The sequence below is a fragment of the Mesoplodon mirus genome, assembly GCF_964341445.2.
Source record: "Mesoplodon mirus genome assembly, chromosome: 8".
Taxonomy (NCBI): domain Eukaryota; kingdom Metazoa; phylum Chordata; class Mammalia; order Artiodactyla; family Ziphiidae; genus Mesoplodon; species Mesoplodon mirus.
The window spans coordinates 110,586,444-110,613,623 of NC_138984.1; the positions used below are offsets into that span (position 1 = coordinate 110,586,444).

The following is a 27,180-nucleotide window of genomic DNA, read 5'->3' on the forward strand; positions in this document are numbered from 1 at the left end:
CTAAAACACCAAGGGGGTATTCTGCACTTTCCCCTTGGTAAGGCTTTGCAGGATTCACCCATCTGTCCTGCTGCTCTGGTGACTTGTAGGACGCAAGCAACAAAGAGGAGGCACAGGTTGATGACCATCCTCACACACCTATCTTACCCCCAGGTATCACAAATGTCAAGACTCTTGGAACACTGGAAACACACGTGGTTGCTAGATTACGTTTTTTTCAAAAGCAACACATCAGGCTTGTTTTAAAAAGGAAAGTCATGGTTTCATCACATAATTGCCAAATGAGTATTTGAGAAAAGTTGATTAGTACAAAAAGAATGATTCTCCATTGTATCATTAATATATATCTGATAATCCAGAGCGGATTAGAAGAAACGCAGATCCTAGACCACATTTTGTGTTAGGGGATCATCTGTCCTGTTGTATCTGTAAGGAAATGCCATCTGAATATATTTATTTTTAAATGCCTCGGGATGATGGTTCTTCTACTGCCAATTCTCTTTCAAACAGAAATAATGTGAGAAAGTTTGAACCTCGTATAAACAGACCTGCTCATAATGGTATGGGTAACAGGTCCAGAGTTACAGAGCATGATATGAGCAGAGAGCCTGGGAACACCCCACCCATGGCTCACTGGATGATTTAACTTGCCGAAGTATATAATTAAAAACAAAGTTATCTTTATAGTCATTCCTTCATTATGGAGATACCTCCATTGAAGACTTTTTGGGAGACGCCAGATTGGAAATAAAATCCTTACAGACTGCACGGCCATGTCATTAAGATAATACCAGAAAGCAAATTGATGCATGTAGACAATCTTCCATAAGTACCAGAAAATTAGATCTTGGGAGAGACACGGAACTAAGATGCAAAGTCAAAGCGGGGTGCAGACAGAGCCCAGTGAAAGGCGTGATGGACAGGTTCCCGAGGGACGGGAGCCCCGAATGTCCCGGGGCCCGGCGCGCGTTACCTGGGGTGGCGCTCTTCATCACTTTCACTAACTTGCCCCTTCCAGCTCCAAAACCATTATCTCCATAGTCGGGGTCACTGTCACTATCACTGCCACCGCTGGCAGAGTACGCACACATTCTGGGTACCTCGTCCTAAATGAGTAATATGAGACCGTTAAGATTATTCACGCTAGTCAAAATGGGCAGACCATCCTGTGAGGATGTTTGTATCTGGCGGTTGGTGTGTGCACAGAATTCCATTCCCGCTACCCCACCCCCAGTCTGCCTGGTCCCTCCATCTGCCTCACGCGGAGCTGGTGCATCCTGCTCAATTACCAGAGCTGCAGATACGGACCTGCACTGATGAAGGCATTGACCCCACGCTGCCCTTGTGTCCCAGTCACAGGACGGTCCCCACAGTTACCCGCTCTGCATTTTGTACACTGTTTGTATGGGTCTTATTTTTCTCAAGTGCCAATTAGAGCTGCTGTCCCAGGTCTAATGGCTTATTTATTTATTCTTATTTATTTTTATTTTTTTGGCTTATTTATTTAGCTGATCTCACCATTGGCTTTCAAGTATCAGAGGGTATGACAATAATCAACCTTGAGAATAAATGTTTATCCGATCCCTAATTTTATTCCAGCCCCTAAAAGGATAGGAGGCTTTACGGAGGAACACAATTGCTAGCCTATAGGGTTATACATAGTCCTTGAATCTACTAACAGTTCACAGGGCAAGGGACTTGGTCTCCCCTCTTGCGCACATGCACACATAGCCTGACCCAAGAGGATGTCACAGGTGTGGCAATAACACCAAGTTCAGGAATTGTGGAGGCTGTTGATACCATATGGATGGTTCTTCCTGCTGTGCACACAAGTGGAATACTGATATCTAAGACCGCAACTCTTGTGTGTAGAATCAAGGGCATTTGGGGCTCTCTTTAGTATGTTTGCAGGCTGCCCTGTTAGAGCCGATTATTCCACACCAATCCCAGAGAGTTCAGGCACAGCTGTATGGGATGCATCTCTAAAGTCAATCCTGTTTGGGAGGGTGTCATTTGGTTGGAAATTATAAGAACACATTTTAGGATGTAAGCCGCCCTAGCTGGGGTTATACATTCAAGCAGTTACTTATTTCCTTTATTCCTTCATGCACTTCATCATTCACCTACCCATTCAAAAGATGCTGTGCTAAGCATCTTAGTACCCACTCTGTGCTAAGTGGTGTTCTAGGTTCTGGGGGTACAGGGCTCTATACAGGAGGTACTGGTGGTCTAGCAAGGATGACACGTTTACAGCCGTGGTCCCAAGGGAGCCCATGTCTAGAGTTCCAGCAGGATGCTGGGTATGAGGAGATGCCTTTTTTCATTCCTCTATTCAACAGACACAAGTGGAACCAGGCACTGTGCTTGGAACTGGAAAGATAAAGCTGTTACTTTAAACCTTCCTTCCCTGGCGGTCAGTGAAGCAGAGTTGTGAGTTCCAAGCCACAGTTGTGACTCTTACAAGTCAGGGCAGGATTTCCAATGGGAAAAGCTAGTGCAGGGTGATGAGGAAGGGGACCCCAGAGAGGTGTGTGTGTTGGGGAATATGAATGTTGGGTGAGGAGTGCCCTGCCATCAAACATAGAGGGGATAGCTCCCTCCTGGCCAGCACTGAGTAATTCCCTTTCTCTCTCTTTTCTTTTTTTTTTTCTCCTTGGAATTGCTTGAGCCCTTTGCCACTGTCGCCACCTGTTGTTTCTGAACTGTTTCCCCTCCAACTCTGGATGTCTTCTAGGATTTTCTCAATTTTTTGGTCCCCAAATCAAGCACAGAGTTCTTGAAAGAGTGTTTCTCAAAGTGTGCTCTGTGGACCGGCAGCATCGTCATCACCTGGGAGTTTATTAGAAGTGTTTGGATCTCACCCCATCTGTATCAAACAGGACACTGGGTGTATGTGGACAGCAGCAAGAGGTGCCACCCCCCAGTTGATTCTGAGGTCTGCTCGTGTAGGGAACTACTGCTTTGGAGAAAATTGAGAAAACCCTAAGACTTAAAAATTAAGTCATGATAGAATACACCGGTTTACTCCTTTCAGACCCTTGTTCTGAGTGCTGGACATGGAATTCAGAGGGCTGAGTTCTAACGTCAGTGTCCCAGTAACTTTTCCCTGGACCTTGACCATGGTCCAGCATCTCTGGAGCTGGTGTCCTGTGCTGTACACCGAGGCTGTAGGCTAGGGGATCGCTTCGCCTACTTGTCCAGGGTACCATTTCCATACCGAGATGCTAAAGACTGAAAGAAGCCTCCACCATCCTGGCTGTGGGGCATCTCAGATGTGGGCTAAACTGGGTATTTCATCATCAAGGTTGGGTCACAACCCTAGTAGAAACAGTGACAGGGCCTCCTCATGCCAGGATTGGGAGAACCAAGGCAGCAGAAGCAGAAAGGGCCAAGGCAGGGCCGGGAAGCTCGGGTAATTGAGCCTAATGTCCTTCCTCCCACTCTTCTCGCTGCAGGCACCACCAAAGACCCCGAAGTGGACCAGCCCAAGGGCAAGCCGAGAAATCGTGAACAGGCTGACTACGGCCCAAGTGATTAGCTGGAAGAGGTAAGCGGGAGGGCACTGAGGAGGGACACAGCTCCCAGAGAGGACCCAAGAGTCCCGGAGCCCCGAGCTCCTCCCCAGGTCCAATCACACGTCAGGAGGCCTGTGTGCCTGCCATCTCAGGGCGGATGAAGAACCCCCAGCAAAAATGATGGGGATTGAAGAAACACACGTCTCACTGACCCCAGCAAGGTCATTTGACCACTCCAGGCTTTAGTTTCTTCATGCCAAAAGGGAATATAATTACTGGTTTCATAGGAGCAAGGTAAAAGATAAAGTAACTGATAAGATAATGAAAAAATATCATTGAATCATTCTAAGTGGTGCTCTTAGGGCTTGGGAGAGTGAATGGCCGTTCCACAATGTCTACTCAGGGCAGAGCCTCCTTGCCTCAAGAGTTGGGGTGCAGATGGATGGACTCATTTGAATTACAAGAACCCACAGTGTTACTTAATAATTCAGGAAAAAAGGAGAGCCTTGGGCCTTGGTCTTTATGCACTAATCCCACAACAAATTTGACTTAACATTAAAATCGATCACGGAAGTGGTTAAGGAGGTCATTTTTCACACTCAGGACAATTAGGTGGAGGGTGCCCTCCTGTCAACTCTCCTTACCTGGGTCTCCGCAGCAGTGCTGTCACCCCCCCAGGCTAGAAGTGGCTTGCTGTCCACTGCCGTTGTGTTTTCAGCATATTCAAATGATGAACAAGTCTGAGGCCTTGGCTTGGCTTCACTCTGCATTTGGGAATTGATTTTTCCTAAGTGAGGAAATGTATATGAAATCACAATCAGCTTTCTTCAACTCTTTACAAGTTTAGGGACGAGGGTAGGGGAGATAGTCAGAAACAATCCAAAGGGTCCAAACATGGTAACAGCTTGGTTTCCCAACATTCTGTCCCCTGCAAGTCTCTGCTAACAGAAATGTCTGCATCATTACGTGTATCTTTGGAGGATGTCCACCTTGGAGACCCAAAGGCAAACTGTGCTTGGACCACTTTTCCAAAAAATGTGGACAAATTTTTCATATTAGAAAGGGTTCAGTGGGCAAACTGCTTGGGAAACGCTATCATTCCTCAAACAGTGTTATACATCAAATAACAAACAAGTTTCTGTTTTGGAGGACTTCTTGGAGCCTTCATTATGCTAATGGGGATTTTCATAATTTCCCAAGGGAGGATGTGAATTCACAGCCTTTCCCAAACATGTTTGATCAGGGAACCCTGATTTTCCTAGGAAACTTATGAAGGTCATTTTGAGTAAGGTGGTTTGCGAAAGTGCTCAGAGGCCCTTAAAGATCTTGCCGGGCAGTCTCAAGCTCATACGTGCATATACCTCAGCCAAGTTTTTGTTACATTGCAGGTTCTGATTTGGTAGGTCTGGAGTGGGGTCTGAGAGCTGGCATATATGACAAGCTCCCAGGGGCTGCTCTTGGCCCATGGATTACGTTGTAAGTAGCCAGGGTGCAATTAGCAGAGAATGATTAAAATGTCTCCATTACCCATAACAGCAGATTAACCTGCAGAGTGTAGTCTTTCCTCATGTCAGAAAGGATAATTGCTGTCATTATCCTCCAGCCTCAGTGATTATCAACAGGACAGGCTGTGAGAGCCTTTCAACAGCATTTTGCTTGTGAGCAGAAGTGAGGTAATTGTATTTTCATCAACATTGGGAGGTCTGTACAGTTCCTTCCATCTTTGATACAGGGATAAGAAAATAACCAATTCAAATGCATATATTAACCAGGAATTGACTGCTCGAAACCACTTTCCTTTTTTTCCCTTTTTTTTTTTTTTTTTTGCATTACGCGAGCCTCTCACTGTTGTGGCCTCTCTGTTGTGGAGCACAGACTCCGGACGCGCAGGCTCAGCGGCCATGGCTCACGGGCCCAGCCGCTCCGCCGCATGTGGGATCCTCCTGGACCGGGGCACGAACCTGTGTCCCCTGCATCGGCAGGCGGACTCTCAACCACTGTGCCACCAGGGAAGCCCCCACTTTCCTTTTGTCCCAACTAGATCTCCATTCCTTAATGTTTAAAATGAGTAACCAATGGCCACAGAAAAGAGAAAAGCCGTGGAAAGCCAGCCCTGCCTCTGACCCGCAGTGACAACATCCTAAGGTAGACAGGAAGCTTCGGGATGGACGGCACGAAAACGTCCTGCAGTGTGTTGACCTCACTCTCTACCATATACTACTTTTTTTTTTTTACAACTCTTCATGACAATCTAATTAAGACACAAAACTAAGAAAACCGGTGCACTGAATATTAGCAGCAAGATCAGAACAATCTCCTTCCTATCCCCTTCTTATGAAGCAATTCAAGGCTTGCAGTTTCTATTCAATTTGTTATAATGACAGTGTTTAATCATGGAGTCTGCTCGGCAGCCTGCCGCTGAATTGAGGTCACACATGTGACTAGTCAGGCATGGAGCACATAATCTATAACTACAATTTCACCCCTGAATCTCTGGAGGCTGTGTCATTAATTAACAATACATTTATTTCAAAAATAATATATGTCCCAGCCTTTGAAAATGTAGCCTTGGCTTGAAATAAGCAGAAGTTTGGGATGAAACATTCACGGCAGTTAGTATTACCGTATGGAGAAAGAATTCAGCCATGGGAATAACCCAATCACATGGACTCACAGATGTTTAATGAAAAGTCTTCTTTTCTAATTTCTCAGAAGCCCATGGTATAATCTCTACTTGTGGTTGCTTTCTCATCATCAAATCAGAAATGAAAGTCTTTAGAATTCTAGTTCATATGCTTATGCATGTCATAAATGCAACATGAGGCACACAAGTTAAAAATTATTTAGTGTCATCCTGAGCTGCAATAAATATTTTTATACTTTTATTTTTTACATTTTTATATTCAAATCATTTATTTCTATAGGAAACAGTATAGTAAAAGTTCCTTCTGTCTTCAAACTTCATGCAATATATATATATATATATATATATATATATATATATATATATTTTTTTTTTTTTTTTTTTTTTTTTTTGCAGTACGCGGGCCTCTCACTGTTGTGGCCTCTCCCATTGAGGAGCACAGGCTCCGGATGCGCAGGGCCAGCGGCCATGGCTCACGGGCCCAGCTGCTCCGCGGCATGTGGGATCCTCCCGGACCAGGACACGAACCTGTGTCCCCTGCATCGGCAGGCGGCCTCTCAACCACTGTGCCACCAGGGAAGCCCGCAATAAATATTTTTAATCTTGAGGGAACAGTGAAAAAACTTTGACCCTTAGCCTGGCCCTATCTTTAATCATGAAAGCTTGTTTCCACTGACTGCAGCAGAGGATGGTACTTCTCAGTGGGAAGGCTCCCTCCATCCCGTTGTAGTTAACAGACAATCTACTGCTAATATATCAAACTACGTTTTTTATAGCTCAACATATAAATACATTTGAACGGGATAGGAATATGTCAGAAGACATATACTTCTGTGAGAGGGCAAACAACATTTCAGCTAAATTTATGTCTTCGGCCTAGATTGGTCTATACTCAGAGTTCAGTTTTAAAAGACAAAATCTGATGTCTACGTTGTATGGTTTTTTCTTTATCAATTTATATATCCATCTACCTGTGCTAACGTACTTGTTTCCTTTATGTGTGTGTACACTCCTTAAATAATACTGAGAGTAGATGATGTTTAATACGTGCTTTCTTTTTATGTTTTGGTTGAGGACATAAAGGGATTTCATGCATCTACATTTCCACTGGGCAGAGGTCACTGACTGACCTCCTGGTGGAAATCTTTTCTGCTGCCTGTTCTCCATTTTTGTCAGCAAGTGCATGATTTTAGTGAGCAAACAATCTCATTTGGAAGGTAACAGGCATTTTACCTGAGGAGGCTGGCTTGGGGAGGCGACTTTGAAGAGGTCGCACCCCTCTGGCGGTCATGATGGGGTCGGACGTGGAATGAAGAATGGTGTTGTCTGCAGATCCCCGGCCGTCTGCAGAGGAAGGCACTTCTCGTTCAAGGGTCTGGGCTCTTATGGAGGAAGCTGCACAGAGGGCTGGCTGGAGAGACAGGAGGGGCTCAGTGTCCTCGGGGGAGTCTGCTTGGCATAGGTACCGTCCCGTTGAGCGATTTCCTGAGTCTGGGAGTGGGAAGGTTCCAATCCCACTGTCCAGTGTCCTCATCTGGCAGTTCGTTTCTAGACAGAGCAACATAGTGAGAATTAGAGACTGCTCACATAAAAGGAGAAAAGGATCATGGGCATTTGGATCTGGTCTGGAGGAAAGGGGATATCTAGAAGGAAGAAATACTCGTAAGGGTGTAGTAAATTTCCAGGGACTGGCATGAAACAGGCATTTAATTGAACATGGAAATATTCCCTTAACATAACATGAAGTAAGAAGGTTAGCCGTTACTGGCAGCAAGAGTCACATGTACATACAAAGTACATGGTTCTTTAGAGTTATAGGAGTCAAAGAATGGTCATTGGAGACCAAAGATTATTTTTGATCACCCTTATCTCAATTGGGAATCATATGACTTCAATCAATTAGGTAACATTTATTAACTGAAATAAGATGAGTAATGAGCACACATAACAAATTGAAGTGATGTCCTAACAAAGGCAGTTGTGCATCTCTTACATGAATTATCATCCACCAGCAGTTAACTAAGTCTCTGGCCTCTCCGTTTGACTGTGAGGACAAGTAATTCACATACTCTAAGGGTCATCCGCAAAGGTACATCACTTATCATGGGGGCTTCCTATGACTCAACTGCCGTCTGAGGTCTTACAGAGAAGATCAGAGGGCCACTTTCTGTCTTTCCATCTACTTTTATGCAACAACAAAGCTCATCAGTACTCTTTGGATTTCTTGTCATTCCCAGGGCTCCCACTATTCCCTAAAACAAATCAAGTTGATTTCACCATATGTGTGGCATATTCTGCCAATTACGTCTCATCTTCAAAACATTTTATATCCAAGAAAAATACAATAGCTGAAAAAATTATTTCATAATTAATTTCTGAAATGTGGTGTAGTTTATCTAAGCCAATGAGACAGCTTCCAAGATCCGCTTGTCACCCAAAAGTCTCCTGTTTACACGATAATCTTAGAATGAAACGGCCTTAGTGAAGTTTGTATTAGCATCTTATCAGTCTAGGACTGGGGAAGAGGCACAACTTAACACCGTGTTAGGCATGGTGGGGAATATAATAGACTATGTTGTGATCTTTGTATCAAGAGGCTCAAACAGCTAACATTTCAGTGGTGCTTGGGAGTCTGGCCTCTGCTAATAACTAATTGTGTGAGCCATCCACAAAAGATCCTTAACCCCTCAAGGTTTCAGGTCCCTTATAGAGTTTCTGTGAGAATAAAGATATGTTCACTGTGGAATCTCTTGAATTTAGAATGACTCCCAGCACACCGCAGGATAGCTGAATGAAAGAAATAATGAATGATGACCTATAAAAAACACTAGGTATATTTATTAGATTTCAGTAGATATCTGACAGGTAAATAGTTTATCCTTAAGTACCTTTCTCACACAATCTCATCTGATGCTCACCAATTAGTATCTGAACTTCAGAATTGGACCATTCCCCTACCTTTCTCCTTGAAACATCTCTGCTCGGAGTACTAGAATTCTGGGAAATTCCTAATATTAAGGTGAAAACAAAGGGGTGGGGGTGGGTACAGAGTTAGCTTTTATAGGTTCTAGTAGGTTTGGTCCTTGGCTTTAGAAGCACTAGAAAGATGAAGTCCCTATCAAAAGAGAGGATTCAGTCTCCAAAGGGATATTTAGTAGGAAGATACAGGTACCCTTTCTCCAGTATGGTGCCATTTAGCTATCTCATACGCCATCTGATCTCAAAGACTGATCATGGACCCCAGGAGTCCTGAATCACGTGGCTATAGTCTGAGATCTTTCCCAGAACCACAAGGGCTAAGTTTTAGTTCCATTCATTTCAGGGCCTCCACCTGGTCAGCTTTCCTCTCAACCAGCTTTCGAGATTATTCATTATCTTCTCTATTCATTTTCTCCTCAATTAAGCCGACTCAATTGCTACAAAATAGCCTTTTGGAGAAATAATCAGCTGTTTGCATGGGAAGGCAATGCCAGCAAAGAAAGACCTTCTTATTCAGAATTCAGTGTCCTTTCTTCATGTTAGCCTAGACATACGACACTCCCATATTTCACAATGCCCATGTGTTGTACTTGGGGCAATTCTAAATGTCTGAACTATTTCAGTCTCACACAGGAGTAAGTGGATCACAAACGACCCAGTCTTCAGGGATGGGGATCAAAGATTCATGGGATGTCATAGCTGTGTCAGTCCCTACGTGCCCCAGGCTGCCTGCCATAATACTTTCCTCCCAGCATCTCCAGGATGCCTACCTCTGAACAAAAGAATGCTCAGCATGGCAACATTAGGGGTTCTTTTCCTTTTGTGAAAATGGATCATCCAGTTTGGCTGCTGCTAGGAGTTCACTGCTTTCTTTGTATCATCCCTTCATCTTCTCAACCTCAAAGGGTAAGAACTATCATTGCCATTTACAAATGAGAAATCATGGCTCAAAAAGGTAACTTGTCCAAGGCTATATGCTGTAAATAAAGAGCTCGGATTTGAATCCAGACTTACAGAAATACAGAGACCAAGCTCTTAGCCACCAAGCTATACTGATTCTGCCAAAAAGTTCAGGTAAGTCCAGAAGTGGGGTCTGCTCTGTTAGCAGCCATTGAGGCAGCCTTGTGAGCTGAGAGTGCACAGAAGGTTCTCCTACCTCTGGCCAGTGCACCCAGCTTCTCCTAAGGAACTGGTGCTGGCCCTGAATTCCAGCTGGTTCCCATGCTTCCCATCCTGAGGATGGAGTTAACAGTTGGCATTCCCGGCATCTGCATGGTTCCCGAGAACCACAGATGTCCGGTACCTCTTCCCCCACCCTCTTGGATCGCATCTGTAGACTTCCATGCCAGAGTTTTTCTGGCATTTATCTCATCTCTCTGGCCCTGGTGATAGGCATTGCCTGCGAGGGTAATATTTTTTTGGCTTTGTCTAAGAACTCTCTCCCCTATAGGTATTTTATGAGTTAACCCAGTCCCTTCAAATGGAGACTCAAAAAGCCAAGTAGGATTCTTGGCAACCTTTTCAGTGATTTTTCTGGGGAAAGGCCCCCAGACACTAAAGCCCATGTATGTTGGCCTGGCCTGTAACACCAGGCAGGAAATAGGGCAGGGAGAAATCTGGGGTAAGAAGAAAGATAAAGGAGGTCCAACTCTGGTGCCCTCCTGAGGACACCAGCATTTTTTGTTATCTGTCCCTTTATACTATTTTCTTTTCCCTTCTTTCTGTCTACAATATTGTCATAATCAGAAGCTATAAAACAGGACTTCTGGTATTCCTGAGTTCTTTGATCCTCTAAGAATAGTGCGCAGTGACATTAAACACAGAAATCACCTGTTATTAAAGCCACCTTCTTATTTCTAAAAAGTACAGATGCCAAATGCAGTGAATTTGAAGGACTCATTTGTAACACCTATGAAATGAGGTATGGACAGTCGGGAACTCAGACACCATATGCCAAGTTTCCCCCTCAAGCAAATTTCTCCAGAATGCATAAACCTTCGGAAATAGAGTTTATAGTGAAAATGCTGACACCTTCTTTATGTAGTTTCTTTAAGGCACTGTAAGTTTCTTACAGTTCATAAAAATATTGTAATCTGAAAAAGTATTAGATACTGTACTTTTGAAGTCAGTTTCTTTTCTCAGGGGATTATAAGAACTCACAAAATAACTGAATGGCCGTGATAAAGATAAAGTTCAAAGGGACAAGCCAGCCTTGCATCCAGAATGCGTTGACTCAGTTCTGACCTCACAACGTGTTTAAGTTCACGTTGTGGCTGTGAGAACAGGTGTCAACAGGGCCTTGCTAATGAGGTCAAGGGTTGGATCACTAGATGGACCAGTGGGTTTCATTCTTTCAAGGTCACTAAAGACTTCTCCTACCCTGATGACTTCTCGTCATCCCATGTGCCTTCTGTCTCTTAAGGTAAGTTCTTTCACTTATCACCACCAACAAGCCCAGAGGTTTCATGGGATGACTTACAGCAGTGCTTCCCAGTCCTTTTAAAGTTCTGGCACACATAGGCAATACACACATACAGCTCACTGAGGAACACACCAGCTGCCCCAGAACCCCTGGCTACCTAAGAGCTGAGGGCTCAACATCTCAGCACACCTGGGGTCTGTTCAGGGCACCTCAGCATGGTAGGGAATCTCTTCCTTATAGAATGGACTCGGGACCTTCTTTTCCCTGTCACCTTGGATGCATTATCTTGCATACCTCCAGCAGGAAAGGAGATAGACAGCTTTGTAGTCTGTTAGCAACTGACAGGAGAATTTTTAGGTCCTTCTTTTTTGGAAAGAGTGTTGAGAGTGTTGTGTTAGGGATACTGTCTGGCCTCAAAGCTTCAGTAAAGTGGGATTTATTGTGCCTGAGAGGGGGGATGAGTCAGCGGGGGGTGAGCAGCCAAGACGGGGGACGTTCTGCATGGGATGGGGGCAGAGAAGACATTTTGGAGAAACAATTCAACCAGGGGTTTTTCAACTGTTAACTCAGGATGTGCAATACAAAATCGCCACTCAGCTCATCAGCGAGCATCCGCCCTCTGCTCCTGGACCAGGTGCCCCCGCAGGTGGCTTTAGTTTCCTCATATGAAAATTAGATTATATAACCTCCATCACAGGGGCGCTCTGAGGACTAGCAACATAGCACATCATAAACATAGCACGATGCCTGGAACAGGTACATAGCTATTATTCAGAAAATGGCAGCAATTCTCAAAATAAGTGTTATTAGACTGCTAGCAGCCTGGGGGCAGATTGGGTTTTATCCATCTCTTCAGAATTCCCATGTAAGCCTGTTCCTGACTCTACATCGCCTTTTTTTCTACAGAATGGCAATTATATGCTAATAGAGCTGATGATAACTATAGGCCGAAGAGAGTGCCTGATTTATTCGCCATCACCCACGCTCCGCACAGAGCCTGACACGTAGCTAGCACGGAGTGTAATGAAGAAATAGGTGGATGACATAAGCTCTCATCTTTAGAAAATTCTTCCTGAAATTAAATTGAATATGAACTTTTCCTTTTGAAATCCCAATCTGCTGTTTTTTGTTCTCACTTCAGCAACTAGAGAAAACAGCTGACTTCCTTTTTCTGTGCAGCTATATTTCTCATACAGCCAGACTTCATTAATTCAGATAGCCAGGGGGGATAAGATCATTCAGAATTATTGAATAGTTTAAAGACAGGTTTCTTCATACTTCCAAGCCCTTAGAGCAAGGGTCAGTGACCAAGACGAAGGACAGTGCGGGGGATGTGGCTTTAGTATCTGCCTTGGCCCCCGCCCCTACCTCAAAGCATCACTGGGCTGGAAGGTCCCAGGTCTGGCGTCATTCCTCCTGCCCTCATCCTCAGGGAGGGCAGATGCCAAGCTGAGTGCCAGCATCACATTTAACATCCGCGCACACAGTAGCACAAGAACCAAGTTATCACAGAGGCAAGTTCCTGGGAGCCATTTGTAGTGAACAGACGAGATTACTCAGCAACTTCTTACATGTCCTTACACAAAACAGTGAGGTTTTTCTCTTTTAAAACAATTTGTTCCCTTAATTGGCTTCCTCTTGCATCTTCCAAATTTGTTTTACACTATTCCTTTACATTGTAACACTATATTTAAAAGTAGCTGCAAAGGGAAAAGCTTATTTCCAGCACTGTTTCAGTTAATATACATTTCCAAGTTAGTGCAATCTGTATTAGCACTGATTTTGAGTGTTTGAGAAAGGCCACTAACTCATTTTTCCCTCAGTTTTCTACAGATTAAAGTATCTCAACTTTTTTTTCACGGATCCTACCTCACAAATCTTTAATTGCTTGAATGTATAAACCAAAACTCTTGGTATTATTAATGTATCTGTCCACAGAGATTATTATATAGGACAGGCTTAAGCAAACCCGACTTGAGTTCCAGGTTAGTCTAAATATTCAGAAGAATGAAGCGAAAAGACAATAGGCTTCAGCGTTGGAAAGACTAGGCTTGACGATCTGCTTGGCTACCTGCTGGCTGTGTCACAACAAGGGAATTTTTAAACGATCCTGACATCATATAATCATAGCTCATTGGTAATAATGCTCGCTACAAAGTAGGTACTCTGTAAGTTTCCAGAAGGGGTTGTCAAGGAGAGGTGAGGGCCCCTGCAGGTACATAATACACACACTGTCTGGAATCGAAGACAAACCAAACTTTCACCTGTGTGGTCAGTGTTCTACTGCTGCACCTGGGTACATTTCACGAAACAACTGCCCCGGTTATTTCCTAAGCAAGTGCCATGTGGCAACCATTTCCTTGGGGGTTACTTGATCACATCGTTATTGAACGATTATAAACATGGAGCAAAGTACTTGGAGTTGGTTGCAAGCTGCCTCATGTATAGAAAAGATGGAGTCCATTTTCCCAAGAAATCCATTTTGGAATAGGTACTGGGAAGGCTTTTTAAAAAGCTTAAGCAGGGCTTCCTTGGTGGCACGGTGGTTGAGAGTCCGCCTGCCGATGCAGGGGACACGGGTTTGTGCCCCGGTCCGGGAGGATCCCACATGCCGCGGAGCGGCTGGGCCCGTGAGCCATGGCCGCTGAGCCTGCGCGTCCGGAGCCTGTGCTCCGCAGCGGGAGAGGCCACAACAGTGAGAGGCCCGTGTAAAGCAAAAAAAAAAAAAAAAAAAGCTTAAGCAAATGATGTTTACCAATTATCCTTTGTTCACAGACTTGCTACATTCTCAGGGAATATTCCCAAATTAGTAAGCTCTGATTTTCAGTCTATCCTAAAAGGTTACACTTGCTTCTGTGCAATGATCTACCCTCTCTTATATATTCAACCAAACTACTTCAGTAATCAGTTTTTTTCCCCTCTTCCACACTCGTAAATCCTAGGAAAATGGAAAACTTTAAAACCCAAGCTCATTTTTACTTTGAGAACTTTAATCATACCTACAAAGTTTCAGCCAAACAAAATTTCAAATTGTGTTGAATGAGGACTCAACACAATTCACCAGCCAGAAGAGCGACTCATGGGTGTTTAATAGTCACGCCGTATTACTGGCATACCTTCCTATAATGCAATTGGTCGTGTAAATAAGTCTTTGTATGAGTTCTCTCCAGGTTCCTAAACATCTTAAGCTATGTGTGGTACTGGCAATAGAAACTTAACTACAGATGGGAGAACAGATCTCTTTATTTGCACATCCTTCTCTTCATCTGTATGGCTGAAATAAGCTAAGAAAAACTAAGTCTGTTGCCAAAGCCACATCAATTAAATGTAGGTTATTCATTCTAAGCTTACCCTGTGGTTTTGTTAAAGTAGTCCAAAATGACTATATTGGCTATTTATTCACAAACATCGGGTAACTTTTGACTGTGGCCTTAAGATGACCTTCTGGAAGAGTAAATTCAATTTGATGGCTTCAGAATGCATGTAAATACTCAGCTTCTAAGTTCAAACTGGATTTAAGCTTTCTGAGATTTGAAAAGTATATAGGAGAATGTAAATTTATTTTCTAACCCCTGTGTTCTCTTTGACATAAAGGAAGACTGGAACTTTGGGGGGGTCTGGTACACTGGTACCTAGGGAATAAATATGAGAAAAAATGAAGGGAGTTAATATGACAAAAATTTTTTGAAAGCAGATCATAATACTCCTTTGTCAAGGTGAAGGACAAGTTATTTAAACCAATATAAAAGACATGTCACCTCAGCCTGGGTTGGTATCCTGTTAACCCAATATTCTGTCTGACAGCGGTAGTATCACATAAAATATTGTAGTGGGATAAGACTTAAGGATATAGACTGGAAAAGGTCAGAAATGTGTTCCAAATGCCCATGCAGACCGCGAATTAATAGAAATCCTCCTTAAATTTATGTGACTATTCATCTTGGTATAAACCCCGAGGAAAAAATTCCTTAGGTTCGCTATAATACGTGCTTCGTCTTGTGACTGGACACTAAGACAACCTCTTCAAAGGTGCGGGGGATGGCTCTTGGTCTAGTATTCTGAGATTTGTTATGCAACTTTCCAAACCCTTCCTGATTTTACAAATTTTAATAATTATCTCTAGACTCTTATTCTTCTAGACTGAAAAATCTTGAGATCTTCACATAACTCCTTCACGTCTTGCTATGCCACTATGCCTGTCTTGTAAAAGAGTGGTGAGATTTGTATGTGATAGTTACTGTGATATATAAGAGTAGGCTAACGTGATCACTACAGTTTAAAAACCAGTATTTGCCTGACTTGGTCAGCTGGTCTAGGAACAGACTTGGATCCCAGATTGCTACATCTTGTTTTGGGAGTCACCACTTCCAGGTCAAAGTCCTTGTTTACGAGAATACAACACAGATTCCTCCCAATTCCTCACAGAGTGATGATTACCACTTAAACACTTTCCTATCCACAGGTCAAGTCTTGTCCTCCTCAGCTATTTTTCTAATTGGAAAAAAAAAAGCCCTTAATTTTATTAGCAAAACTTTCTAGAGTACCATAAAAATGTAGAACCACTATGGTTCCAGCCCTGATCTGTGTCCGTCATTTTGCTAGTCGAAGAAATGCCAGTTTATCTCTCCCTTTTGTTTCCTGTTATCCCTGCTCAATCTATATCCATGACAAAATTGCTCTATCCTCAACTTTTTTTCCCCAATCTAATGACAATCTAGCTATCTGCTTGTATCTTCTTTTAATCCATTTTCGGGCTGGTGCTTAGGAAAGGCATATTAAAGGTCTAAACAAATGATGTTTACTGATTCTCCTTGGTTCACACACTTATTACATTCTCAGATCACATTCCCAAATTAGTAAGTCACAACTTCCCCTTAGAGAAGATACAGCATATTTATCCTAAAAGGTTGTCCTTGTATCTGTTCGATGATCTACCCTCTCTCTTAGCTTCACTCCATCTCTATCTGCCCTGCCAAAAGGAAGTGAAAAGCTGAACAATTATCTGGTGAATCTGATAGACACAGATGGCTATTATGGGTAAATCTGTCTCTCTAAATCTCTAAAGTTCCATATCGGGTTTGCTGAATTATATGGACAACTGCCTCTGCTCTCCATTTTACCTGCCTGGATAACATCTGCTTTGATAAGGCAAGTGAGGGAAGGGAGGAAAGAAAATAAACTGGAGGTACACTCCTGCAGGAAGAGAGTCTAAACAGGTTTCCTTGGTAGGAAGCATATAAAAACAGAGAAGCATGAGGAGATTCAGATCTATCAATTTAGCAACACATAAAAAATTTATTAAAGATGTTTACAAGAGGGAAAGGCTCCTACGTATTATTAAATTTATTTATTTTATTTATTTTTGGCTGCTTTGGCTCTTCGTTACTGCGCGGCTTTCTCTAGTTGCGGCGAGTGGGGGCTACTCTTTGTTGTGGTGCACGGACTTCTCATTGCAGTGGCTTCTCTTGTTGTGGAGCACGGGCTCTAGGCATGTGGGCTTCAGTAGTTGTGGCACACAGGCTCAGAAGTTGTGGCTCGCAGGCTCAGCAGTTGTGGCTCCCAGGCTCAATAGTTGTGGCACATGGGCTTGGTTGCTCTGCGGCATGTGGGATCTTCCTGGGCCAGGGCTCGAAGCTGTCCCCCCTGCATTGGCAGGTGGATTCTTAACCACTGCACCACCAGGGAAGTCCCCCTATGTATTATTAACCTACTTTATTTATCTATTTTTTTATTTTTTAAAATTTTATTTATTTATTTTTGGCTGCGTTGGGTCTGTTGCTGGGCGCGGGCTTTCTCTAGTTGCGGCAAGCGGGGGTTACTCTTCATTGTGGTGCGTGGGCTTCTCACTGTGGTGGTTTCTCTTGTTGTGGAGCATGGGCTCTAGGCATATGGGCTTCAGTAGTTGTGGCATGCGGGCTCAGTAGTTGTGGCTCATGGGCTCAGTAGTTGTGGCTCGTGGCTCTAGAGTGCAGGCTCAGTGGTTGTAGTGCACAGGCTTAGCTGCTCCGTGGCATGTGGGATCTTCCCAGAACAGGGCTCGAACCCATGTTTCCTTTGGCAGGCGGATTCTTCACCACCGCACCACCAGGGAAGTCCCTAACCTATTTTTACAATTAAAATTTTATATACCCTAAAATTACAAATTACGTTAGTTTTCTTTTATTACTGTAATTATAGATATTTAATAAAAGACCCCAGAAAGATAAGAATTTAAAGTTCATAGATGTTTTTCTCCATTTGTCTCTATATTTATTCAATGTTAATGATTTTTCAAATTGTATGCAGAAAGGAAAAAAGCTTAAGTCTTCATACCCTGAAACTTTAAATAAAAAATTCACTTTAACATGCCTTACTTGCTTGGTTCAGGATTTTAATTAATATAAGTTAATCTATTTTAAGTGGATATTCAAGGATCATTTATTTTTCTTTTATGTGACTGTAGCTGAAATATGGGTAAAGAGAAGGCTGAAGTAGATATGAGCCTATCTTTCCATTTCAGCTGCCACTCTCCACTCTCCAATATTCCATGGTTGTTTCTACAGGAAGATAATAAAGGAGCAATGAAATCCAACAGACCAAAGGATATGAATATGGGCAAAAATATAGAGAGATATTTGCTTCTGTTCATTAATGACTAACTGTAACAGGAACAGCATATACTGTTAACCACGGTTTTCAGACATTGGACAATAGGCAACATAAAACTTGATCTCTGACTCAAGGAAAACAAATGAAGCGAGCTCTATAATCTCTGTAGCCAACTGCCCGGTGATGGTTTCCAGACTGAAACACTGAGAGAAGAAACATCAACAGAGTCTGGAGGGCCTGCTGAATTCAAGAAGAGGTAAACACAGGCATGTGGGTGGGGTAGGGAAGGGTCTGTCTAGGCAGCTAGAACTTGCAGGGCTATGTATTGCAAAGAAATGATAACAGCAGAGGTTTCGCTATAGTCTTCCGCTGTGTATTAACCTGCACGTGCATGAGGTGAAATGCATGACGTCAGAAAAGCAATGACTATGAAGCAGTAGGTTGAATCATTTCTTGAGCTCACATAAGGCTGAAAATAGTTTATATTTCCACCATCCAGAGAGGACAGTCCTCCCAAAACATGGACCACATGGTACAGTCCTAAGAAGGGTCAAGCCATAGTCGTGAGGCTAAATTATTCCCAGAAAAAAGGTTCCGTTGAATTTGTCATAACAAAACATAAAAGGAAGCCTTGAAAAATGAAAATAATCTGCAAGTAACTTAAATGCACCTCAAAATAAAGAACAACAGTCTTCACAGGAATACAATGAAATCTAGTACTCAACCATGTAAAATTTATAATCTCTGGCATCCAATTAAAAATCACCACCAGGCATGAAAAGAAGCAGGACAGTATTACCCATATTCAAGAGAGAAATTAATCAATAGAAACAGACACAGTAATGAGAGATAATGAAATTAAACAAGAACTTAAAAATACTGTAGATGTCACAACTATGTACAAAGACATAAAGTAAAATTTGAACATAATTAGGAAATAATAAAATAATAAAAATACACAAATGGAAATTGTAGACAGGAAAAACTATATTTAAATTTAAAAATACACTATACAGAATTAATAGCAGATTAGCAGAGCTATTAGATGTAGCAGGAAGAAAGTTCAGTGAATTTTTAAACATTACAAAATAAATTATCTAAAATAAAACACATAGAAAAAAAAGACTTAAAGAAATAGACCATCAGTGACCTGGATGTCCATATGAAATGGTCTAAATATGTATAACTGGAGCCCCAGAAGGAAAGAAAAGAGAGAAAGGGGAAAAATTATGTGAAGTAATAACCGGAAATGTACATATCTGATAAAAAACTATAAACCCCAAATCCAAGAGACTCAATGAAGCTCAACCAGAACCAACATAGAGAAAATGACATTTAGGCTCATCATAATCAAACTACTGAATATCAGTGATAAAGACAAAAATCTTAAAAGCAACTGAGAAAAAAGATACTTTACAGAACAAAGATAAAACTGACAGTAGAATTCATGTCAGAAACTACATAAGCCAGAAGAGAATGAAATAACGTCTTTAAAGTCTTGAGAGGGAAAGAAACAAAACAAAACCTGTCAACCTTTTAAAAATTAATTCTAATTAATCAACTTTTCAACTAATTTAATAACCAAGAAAAAAATATATGCTTTTCAAACTAACAAAAGCTGAGAGAATTCACTGCCAGAGCATGTTTAGTGTAAGATATTAAGGGAAGTTTCACAAGCAGATGAAAAATAGGTATCAGGTAGAAATCTGGATGTATACAATAGAATGAAGAACGCAAGAAATGGTAAGTATATGCTATATAAAGTATATTTTTCTTATTTTTAAATCTCTTTAGGAGATAATTCACTGAAGCCAATATACAAATATATTGCAAGCTTTCTAACATACGTAGAAGTAAAATATACAATAGCATAAAGTGTGAGAGGGGTTATAAGAAAGTAATCTATAATGTAGATAGATACATTACAGATAGACTGTGCTAAGGTAAAGATGTAGTTAAATTACATTTAAGCATTAGTTCAATCAGTAAAACAAACCAAAAAAACCCCCCCCAAAACCAAAAAACCCACTAAAACCCAAAGATGTATAGCTAATACGGTGCAAATGGAGATAAAGGGGAATCATAAAAAATTCTCAGTTCAAAAGAAGGCAGAGGGCCTCCCTGGTGGCGCAGTGGTTGAGAGTCCGCCTGCCGATGCAGGGGATACGGGTTCGTGCCCCGGTCTGGGAGGATCCCATGTGCCGCGGAGCGGCTGGGCCCGTGAGCCATGGCCGCTGGGCCTGAGCATCCGGAGCCTGTGCTCCGCAATGGGGGAGGCCACAACAGTGAGAGGCCCGCATACCGCAAAAAAAAAAAAAAAAAAAAAAAAGAAGGCAGAAACAGCCCCAGAGAGCAGGGGGACACAGGCTCCATGGGGACGGCTCGTAGAGAAAACATTTAAAAGAAATTGTCCGTGACCTGATGCATTTGATTATGTGGAAAATAATATTGAGAGGGGCCTTACAATTTTGTTGGAGAATTTGGAATCAATGAGCAGCACATAGGAGCCTAAGATAATTGGGAGAAAATGTCATTACTAATGCTAGAAAAAATTCTAAGCTGTACAAGAAAGGAACTGGGATCATATTACACTCTAAGTAGTATAATTAGTTCATCAGTGAACAGTATTTACATAATCATAAGGGTATAAACCATACATATTAAGTTAACCAAAATCTCTAATACAATTTTTTGGAAGAAATAAGGGAAGAAGAATGGGTCAAGAATGCAAATTCATAATCTCCCATGACAGAAAGTCAACAGATAAGTTTACATTTTCAAAAACTCAAGAAATGGCAGTGTAGGTTTATCATTTCAGAATATGGAGGTGCAAGGTGGAAAGAAATAGCTGAGAGACTAGAAACTAGCTGTAGGCTGTAGGGCCCAAGGCTGTAAGGACTGGAGCAGAGAAACCTGTTTTTATTACCAGTCTTAGAGAATTGTTTAACTTTTAAAAATAGATTAAAAACAAAAATTAAATTACCAGTGCAAAAACAAAATCCAAAAAACAGAAGAAGGCAGAAAAAGAGGCAAACACATAGAGAACAGATGGGACAAATAAAATACAGAGTAAGATGGTAGATCTAAACCCAACCATGTAGATTATATTAAATGGCCTAAATATCCCAATTAATAGGCTGAGATTGTCAGATTTGGTTTTTTAAAAATCAAGACCCAATTATATGCTGTTTATTAGAAATCTGCTTTATTTTATTTTAGTTTTTTACCATTACAAGGGTTTAATAAGATGTAATACACATAATACATGTGAATGCAAATAGCACATTGCCCGGCAGCCAGTGGAGTTTTCGTAAATATGGTTGCACGTGTCTGGTTTTAAACCAGGGAGTCCAGTATCTGAGTTGTCTTTCTGAGAAACAGATTAAGAAAAGACCAGACACATAAATGTAAATAGGAGTAAATGCTATTATCACTACCATGACATGTCTTATGCATGAACAGTGGAGCTCCCTCTCACTAGGACAGTTTGCCACGAGGAATGATAGAGAGCACACTCCGCAAGACCTGCTTCAAGCGCCACGACGTGGGAGAGCCCAGCACACACCCTGCCAAGTGCCAAATTCCATTGCCATTGCGAGCCAGGTGCGAGGGGAGGGCCCCGCAGTTTTTCTCAATGTTTCCTTTTACAGGTACAATTCCTGTGTTTTATCTCATCTCCTTGTGGTCCTTTTCAGTAAGAGATATTTGGCAGTTTCTTTTTATCATTTTTTTAATTTAACATCTTTATTGGAGTATAACTGCTTTACAATGGTGTGTTAGTTTCTGCTGTATAACCAAGTGAATCAGCTATACATATACATACATCCCCATATCTCCTCCCTCTTGCGTCTCCCTCCCACCCTCCCTATCCCACCCCTCTAGGTGGTCACAAAGCACTGAGCTGACCTCCCTGTGCAATGCGGCTGCTTCCCACTAGCTATCTATTTTACATTTGGTAGTGTATATACGCCCTTGCTACTCTCTCACTTTGTCCCAGCTTACCCTTCCCCCTCCCCATGTCCTCAAGTCCATTCTCTACATTTGTGTCTTTATTCCTGTCCTGCCCCTAGGTCCATCAGAACCATTTTTTTTTCAGATTCCATATATATGTTAGCATACGGTATTTGTTTTTCTCTTTCTGACTTACTTCACTCTGTTTGACAGACTCTAGGTCCATCCACCTCACTACAAATAACTCAATTTCGTTTCTTTTCATGGTTGAGTAATATTCCATTGTATATATGTGTTACATCTTCTTTATCCATTCATCTGTCGATGGACACAGGTTGCTTCCATGTCCTGGCTATTGTAAATGGTGCTGCAATGAACATTTTGGTACATGACTCTTTTTGAATTATGGTTTTCTCAGGGTATATGCCCAGTAGTGGGACTGCTGAGTCATATGGTAGTTCTGTTTTTAGTTTTTTAAGGAACCTCCATTCTGTTCCCCATAGTGGCTGTATCAGTTTACATTCCCACCAACAGTGCAAGAGGGTTCCCTTTTCTCCACACCCTCTCCAGCATTTACTGTTGGTATATTTTTTGATGATGGCCATTCTGACCAGTGTGAAGTGATACCTCACTGTAGTTTTGAAGAAATGTGCTTTAAATACATTCATGGATCAGAATATTCAATATTATTCAGATGTCAATTCTCTCTGAATTGATCTATTGATCTAGATTCAATGGACTCCTGATCAAAGCACTATCAGGCTTTTTATAGACATTGAGAAACTGATTCTAAAATTATTTAGAAATGCAAACATTTTTTTAAAAAGTAAAACACCATCTGAAGACTGACAGTACACACTACCTGAATTCTATTTGGCTACAGTAATCAAGAGAATGTGGTATTGGGTAACGATTTGCATATAGATCAATGCAACAGAACACGTTCCAGAAACAGACTCACAAATATATTGTCAATTGTTTCCTGACAAAGATGACAAGGTAATTTAATAAGGGAAAGATAGTGCTTCAACAAAGGATACTGGAAACACAGAATATTCATACAAGGAAAAATGAACCTCACCTCTTTCCTTATACTATACACAAAAATTAATGCACAGACTGAAACGTAAGAGCAAAAACCATAAAAATTCTAAAAGAAAACAAAGGAGAACATCTCTGTGACCTTGGATTAGATAGCAATTTCTTAAACAGAGTCAAAAATATGAATCATAAAATTTAAAAAAAATAGTTAAACTTGATCAAAATAAAAAACTTTCTCTTCAAAAGTATTGTTAAGAAAATTAAAAGGCAAGCAACAGGCTGGAAGAATATGGTGAAGTTATTTCTAATAAGGGATTTGGATACAGAATAAAAAGACCTCTAATGCAATAATAAGGACAAGCAACTCTACCAAATTGAGGAAAAAATTTGAATGCATATGTCACCAAAGAAGATACATGGATGGCAAATAAACACAGGAAAAGATGCTCAACATCATCAGACATTAGGGGGATGCAAATTAAAACCACAATGAGATATCACTATACTCCCCTAAAAATGGCTAAAATTAAAAAGACTAAGAATATTAAATGTTGGTGAAAATGTGGAACAAGCTGAATTCTCATACACTGTTGGTAGGGATACAGAATGGTAAAACTACTTTGGAAAACAGTTTGGCAATTTCTTCTAAAGTTAAACATACACTCATGATGTGACCCCACAATAATACTGTTACCCAAAAGAAAAGAATATATATCCACCCGAAGACTCATATATACAAATATATATGGCGGCTTTATGCATAATAGCCCAAATTGGAAATAACTGAAATGTCCATAAGCTAGTGAATGGATAAATAAATGTGGTACATCCATGCAGTGAAATGCTTATCAGCAATAAAGCACGTGCATGCGTGCAAACACACACACACACACACACACACACACACACACGAGGATACAGATAACGACACGGATTGTTCTTAAAACCATTAGGCTAATTAAAAGAGGCCAAACGCCAAATACTATATACCATATGGTTAGTTCCATTTACATAAAATTCTAGAAAAGGCAAAACTATAGTGATACGAAGCAGATCAGTGGTTACCTGGGACCAGTGGTGTTGAGAGAAGTTCAGATGTAAAGAGGCATGATGGAATGTTTCGGGGTGATTAAAATGTCATATATCTTGATTGGGGTAGTGGTTATACAAGCACATGCATTAGTCACAGCTCACTGACCTGGACACTTGGAATGGGTAAATTGTGTTGTATATAAATTACAACTGAATATACCTGATTTTAAATATTATGCGCCCAACCTGCCAATAAAGATTTATTGAAATCCGAAAGTATAAGCAATCCTGGTTGAACATGGCTGAACAGAGGAACTGGGCTTTCGCCATGTAAATCTTGAATAACCTTTAGAGGCATGAGAAAGTGATGTTGACGAGGGAGGGTCTTCAGGAGTCACTAGGAAGCAACACGGGAGCTAGTCCTTAATCCCAGATCCAGGCAGCACACACAAGGCTTTGTGTACTCCTTCATCTTTTCAACCATCTTGGGAAGTAGCTACTATTATCCCCATTTGGTAGAAGAGGAAGCAAAGCTCTGAGAAGTGAAGATGGTGATTGGACGGAGTGCAAGTCCAACTCCAAAGCTCATGTTCCCTCTAGTCATCAACCTGCCTCCCAGGAGAGTTGGGGACCCCCAGTATCAGAGAACCTGCCAGGGACTCTGTAGCCCAGCACTTCTCCAGCTTGGGGCATGGTGCCTAGACACCTGGCTTCCCTGGCTGTGTGTCCCAGATTCCTTTGCAGCAAGGGTCCTTAAGGAGCAGGGCCACTAAATCACGACTGCACCAGCAGCCTAGGCATGCTCTGTGCTGATGCACTTGACCTTCATCACACCTCCTATTTCTGCAGCATAACAACATTTGCTGACCGCTTACTACAGGGCAAGCACTTTGCTTGCATCGGGTTACTATGCAATATGCAATGGACACATTTTACATATGAGGAAACTGAGGCTTAAGGAGGTTAATAGAGTTGCCCATGGTCATACAGCTACAAGTAGAAGAACCAGGGTTTGGACCAAGGTCTGTATAAGCCACAAAGCCTGCATGCTTGACGACGATGTGATTCCAGTACTGTCTTCTGTATTCGGTTTACTGGGCACTCTGAATCAGTGAGGATGCTTTTGGAGGAAAGTAACGCATTAAACAGTAAGTATGTATTAGCTCACAGTCCAGAATTAGCGCTAGCTTCAGGGCTGCCTTAATCTAGGCCCTTTGCTTCCCTTTCCCTGCGGTTCTCTTGACTCTGTGCTGCTTCTGTGTCTCAGCTTTATCTTCATGTTGGTAGGAGTTGGCTGGAACAGCCCCATACCAGTCAGCTCTACACTCCCAAGACTAGAGGGAAAGAGAAGCTGATTCTCTCCGAACCTCCAAACACCCTGTCCCCTGACAATGAGTCAGATGAGGTCACAAGCTCACTCCTGGACCAATCCATGTCACTGGGAGGATGTCACTCAGTGAGTGACTCAGGCCTGGGTCCTAATTACGGGCAAGGATGGATGGTTACCATGACTGTCCTAATCACCTGGTACCCCTGGAGACAAATACTGGGGCACCAACCATAACATTTGCTACATTCTTTCTTAGTCATTATTTCAATGGAATTGTACAGCAACGCTATGTATCAGTGATCACTTCCATTTTACAGGTGAGAAAACAAATGCACAGGGAACAGATGTCTCTCGGGGACATGAGTAGATATGCAGCAGCCAGGATTCAAAGTCAGGGCTTCTAACTCCAAGTCCAGAGCCCTTTCTACTACTTGGCAACTATTATGACCTTAACCCATGCTTCCGCTTCAGACCAAATTCTAAGATGCTGCTGAGAATATATTATCTTCTAGGGTCTCTCTTCTGGTATTTATCATCATTTTTTCCTAATTCAATAACCACTTCATTATGGACTCCAGTGAGCCATTTATAACCAAGTCAGGAGGCTTTTTTTTTAAAGCACTTCCCTTCTAATGAGGTTTTTTTTTTTAAATTTTTTTTGCAGTACGCGGGCCTCTCACTGCTGTGGCCTCTCCCATTGAGGAGCACAGGCTCCGGACGCGCAGGCTCAGCAGCCATGGCTCACGGGCCTAGCCGCTCCGCGGCATGTGGGATCTTCCCGGACCGGGGCACGAACCCGTGTCCCCTGCATCGGCAGGCGGACTCTCAACCACTGCGCCACCAGGGAAGCCCTCTAATGAGGTTTTATAGCTATCATTTAAAATGGTCTGATGTACCTTAAAACCTATTTAGTGTGATGTAACTTTCTTCTCTTTCCTCTTCAATTCCACTTTTTCAATAAGCTCATGTTCAAAAATACTGTCCTTTTCAGATTCTTTATTCACATCTACCTTCAGTATGCTATCAAACTGTACCCCCAGGCCTTCTGTTCTCACCACCTGTATTCATTCTCCATAATGGACCTAATGAGGAGTTTCTGGCCTTTGGGCTTTTAAAGCAAGCGGGTCATAGAGGTAGCATCTTTTTCCTTAAAAAGATATGTAAGAGAAATGACATGGGATAAAACCCTCAAATATCTGTTTAGCTACACAGGGCAGTGTTTCATCTAGAGTACCAACAGGAATGGAAATAGACAACTGGCTCACATATGACTATGGCTTTGGTACCTAACAGAGCCCCAGACGCTGGTATAAAGGAGTCCCTGGCACTTGGGGCCCAGCTTACATTTAGAATGTGCATCCATGAACTTCACCTCCTTTGACTTTCCCAACAATCATGAGCTGAGTTGGGGAAGACAGAAACCAGTACATCCAGTCTACCGATATGGAAACCAAGACAAAGATTCGCTTAATTAATAAAGGACAAAATTGTAACTGAAACTTAAGTATCCTGGTTCCAGGTTCAGTGCCATTTATGCTGCATTATTTTGATTCCTGAAAAGTTAAGGAAGTTGTGTAAAAAGTGTGAAGGCTCAGGAATTAGTTTAGGACCGCTGACCCTGGATTTTAAGTGTGAATCTTATACATATTTTGCCTTTTCTGTGGTGTTCAGGAAAAGT

At 41.9% G+C, this 27,180-nt stretch overlaps 1 protein-coding gene across 3 annotated transcripts in view; it reads right to left on the reverse strand.

Moving 5' to 3' along the window:
• Positions 1-27,180, reverse strand: part of NCKAP5 (NCK associated protein 5) — a 1,070,192-nt gene that overhangs the window by 40,989 nt on the left and 1,002,023 nt on the right. For 2 of the 3 annotated variants that reach the window (XM_082630802.1, XM_082630801.1), the window contains exons 16-17: positions 7,393-7,707; positions 4,160-4,302 (exon numbers count right to left, since the gene is read on the reverse strand). In XM_082630802.1, the coding sequence (XP_082486928.1) occupies positions 4,160-4,302; positions 7,393-7,707 (458 nt within the window). Of the gene's footprint in view, positions 1-973; positions 1,107-4,159; positions 4,303-7,392; positions 7,708-27,180 lie in introns of all 3 variants that reach the window. The other variant, XM_082630803.1, reaches the window with a different exon arrangement.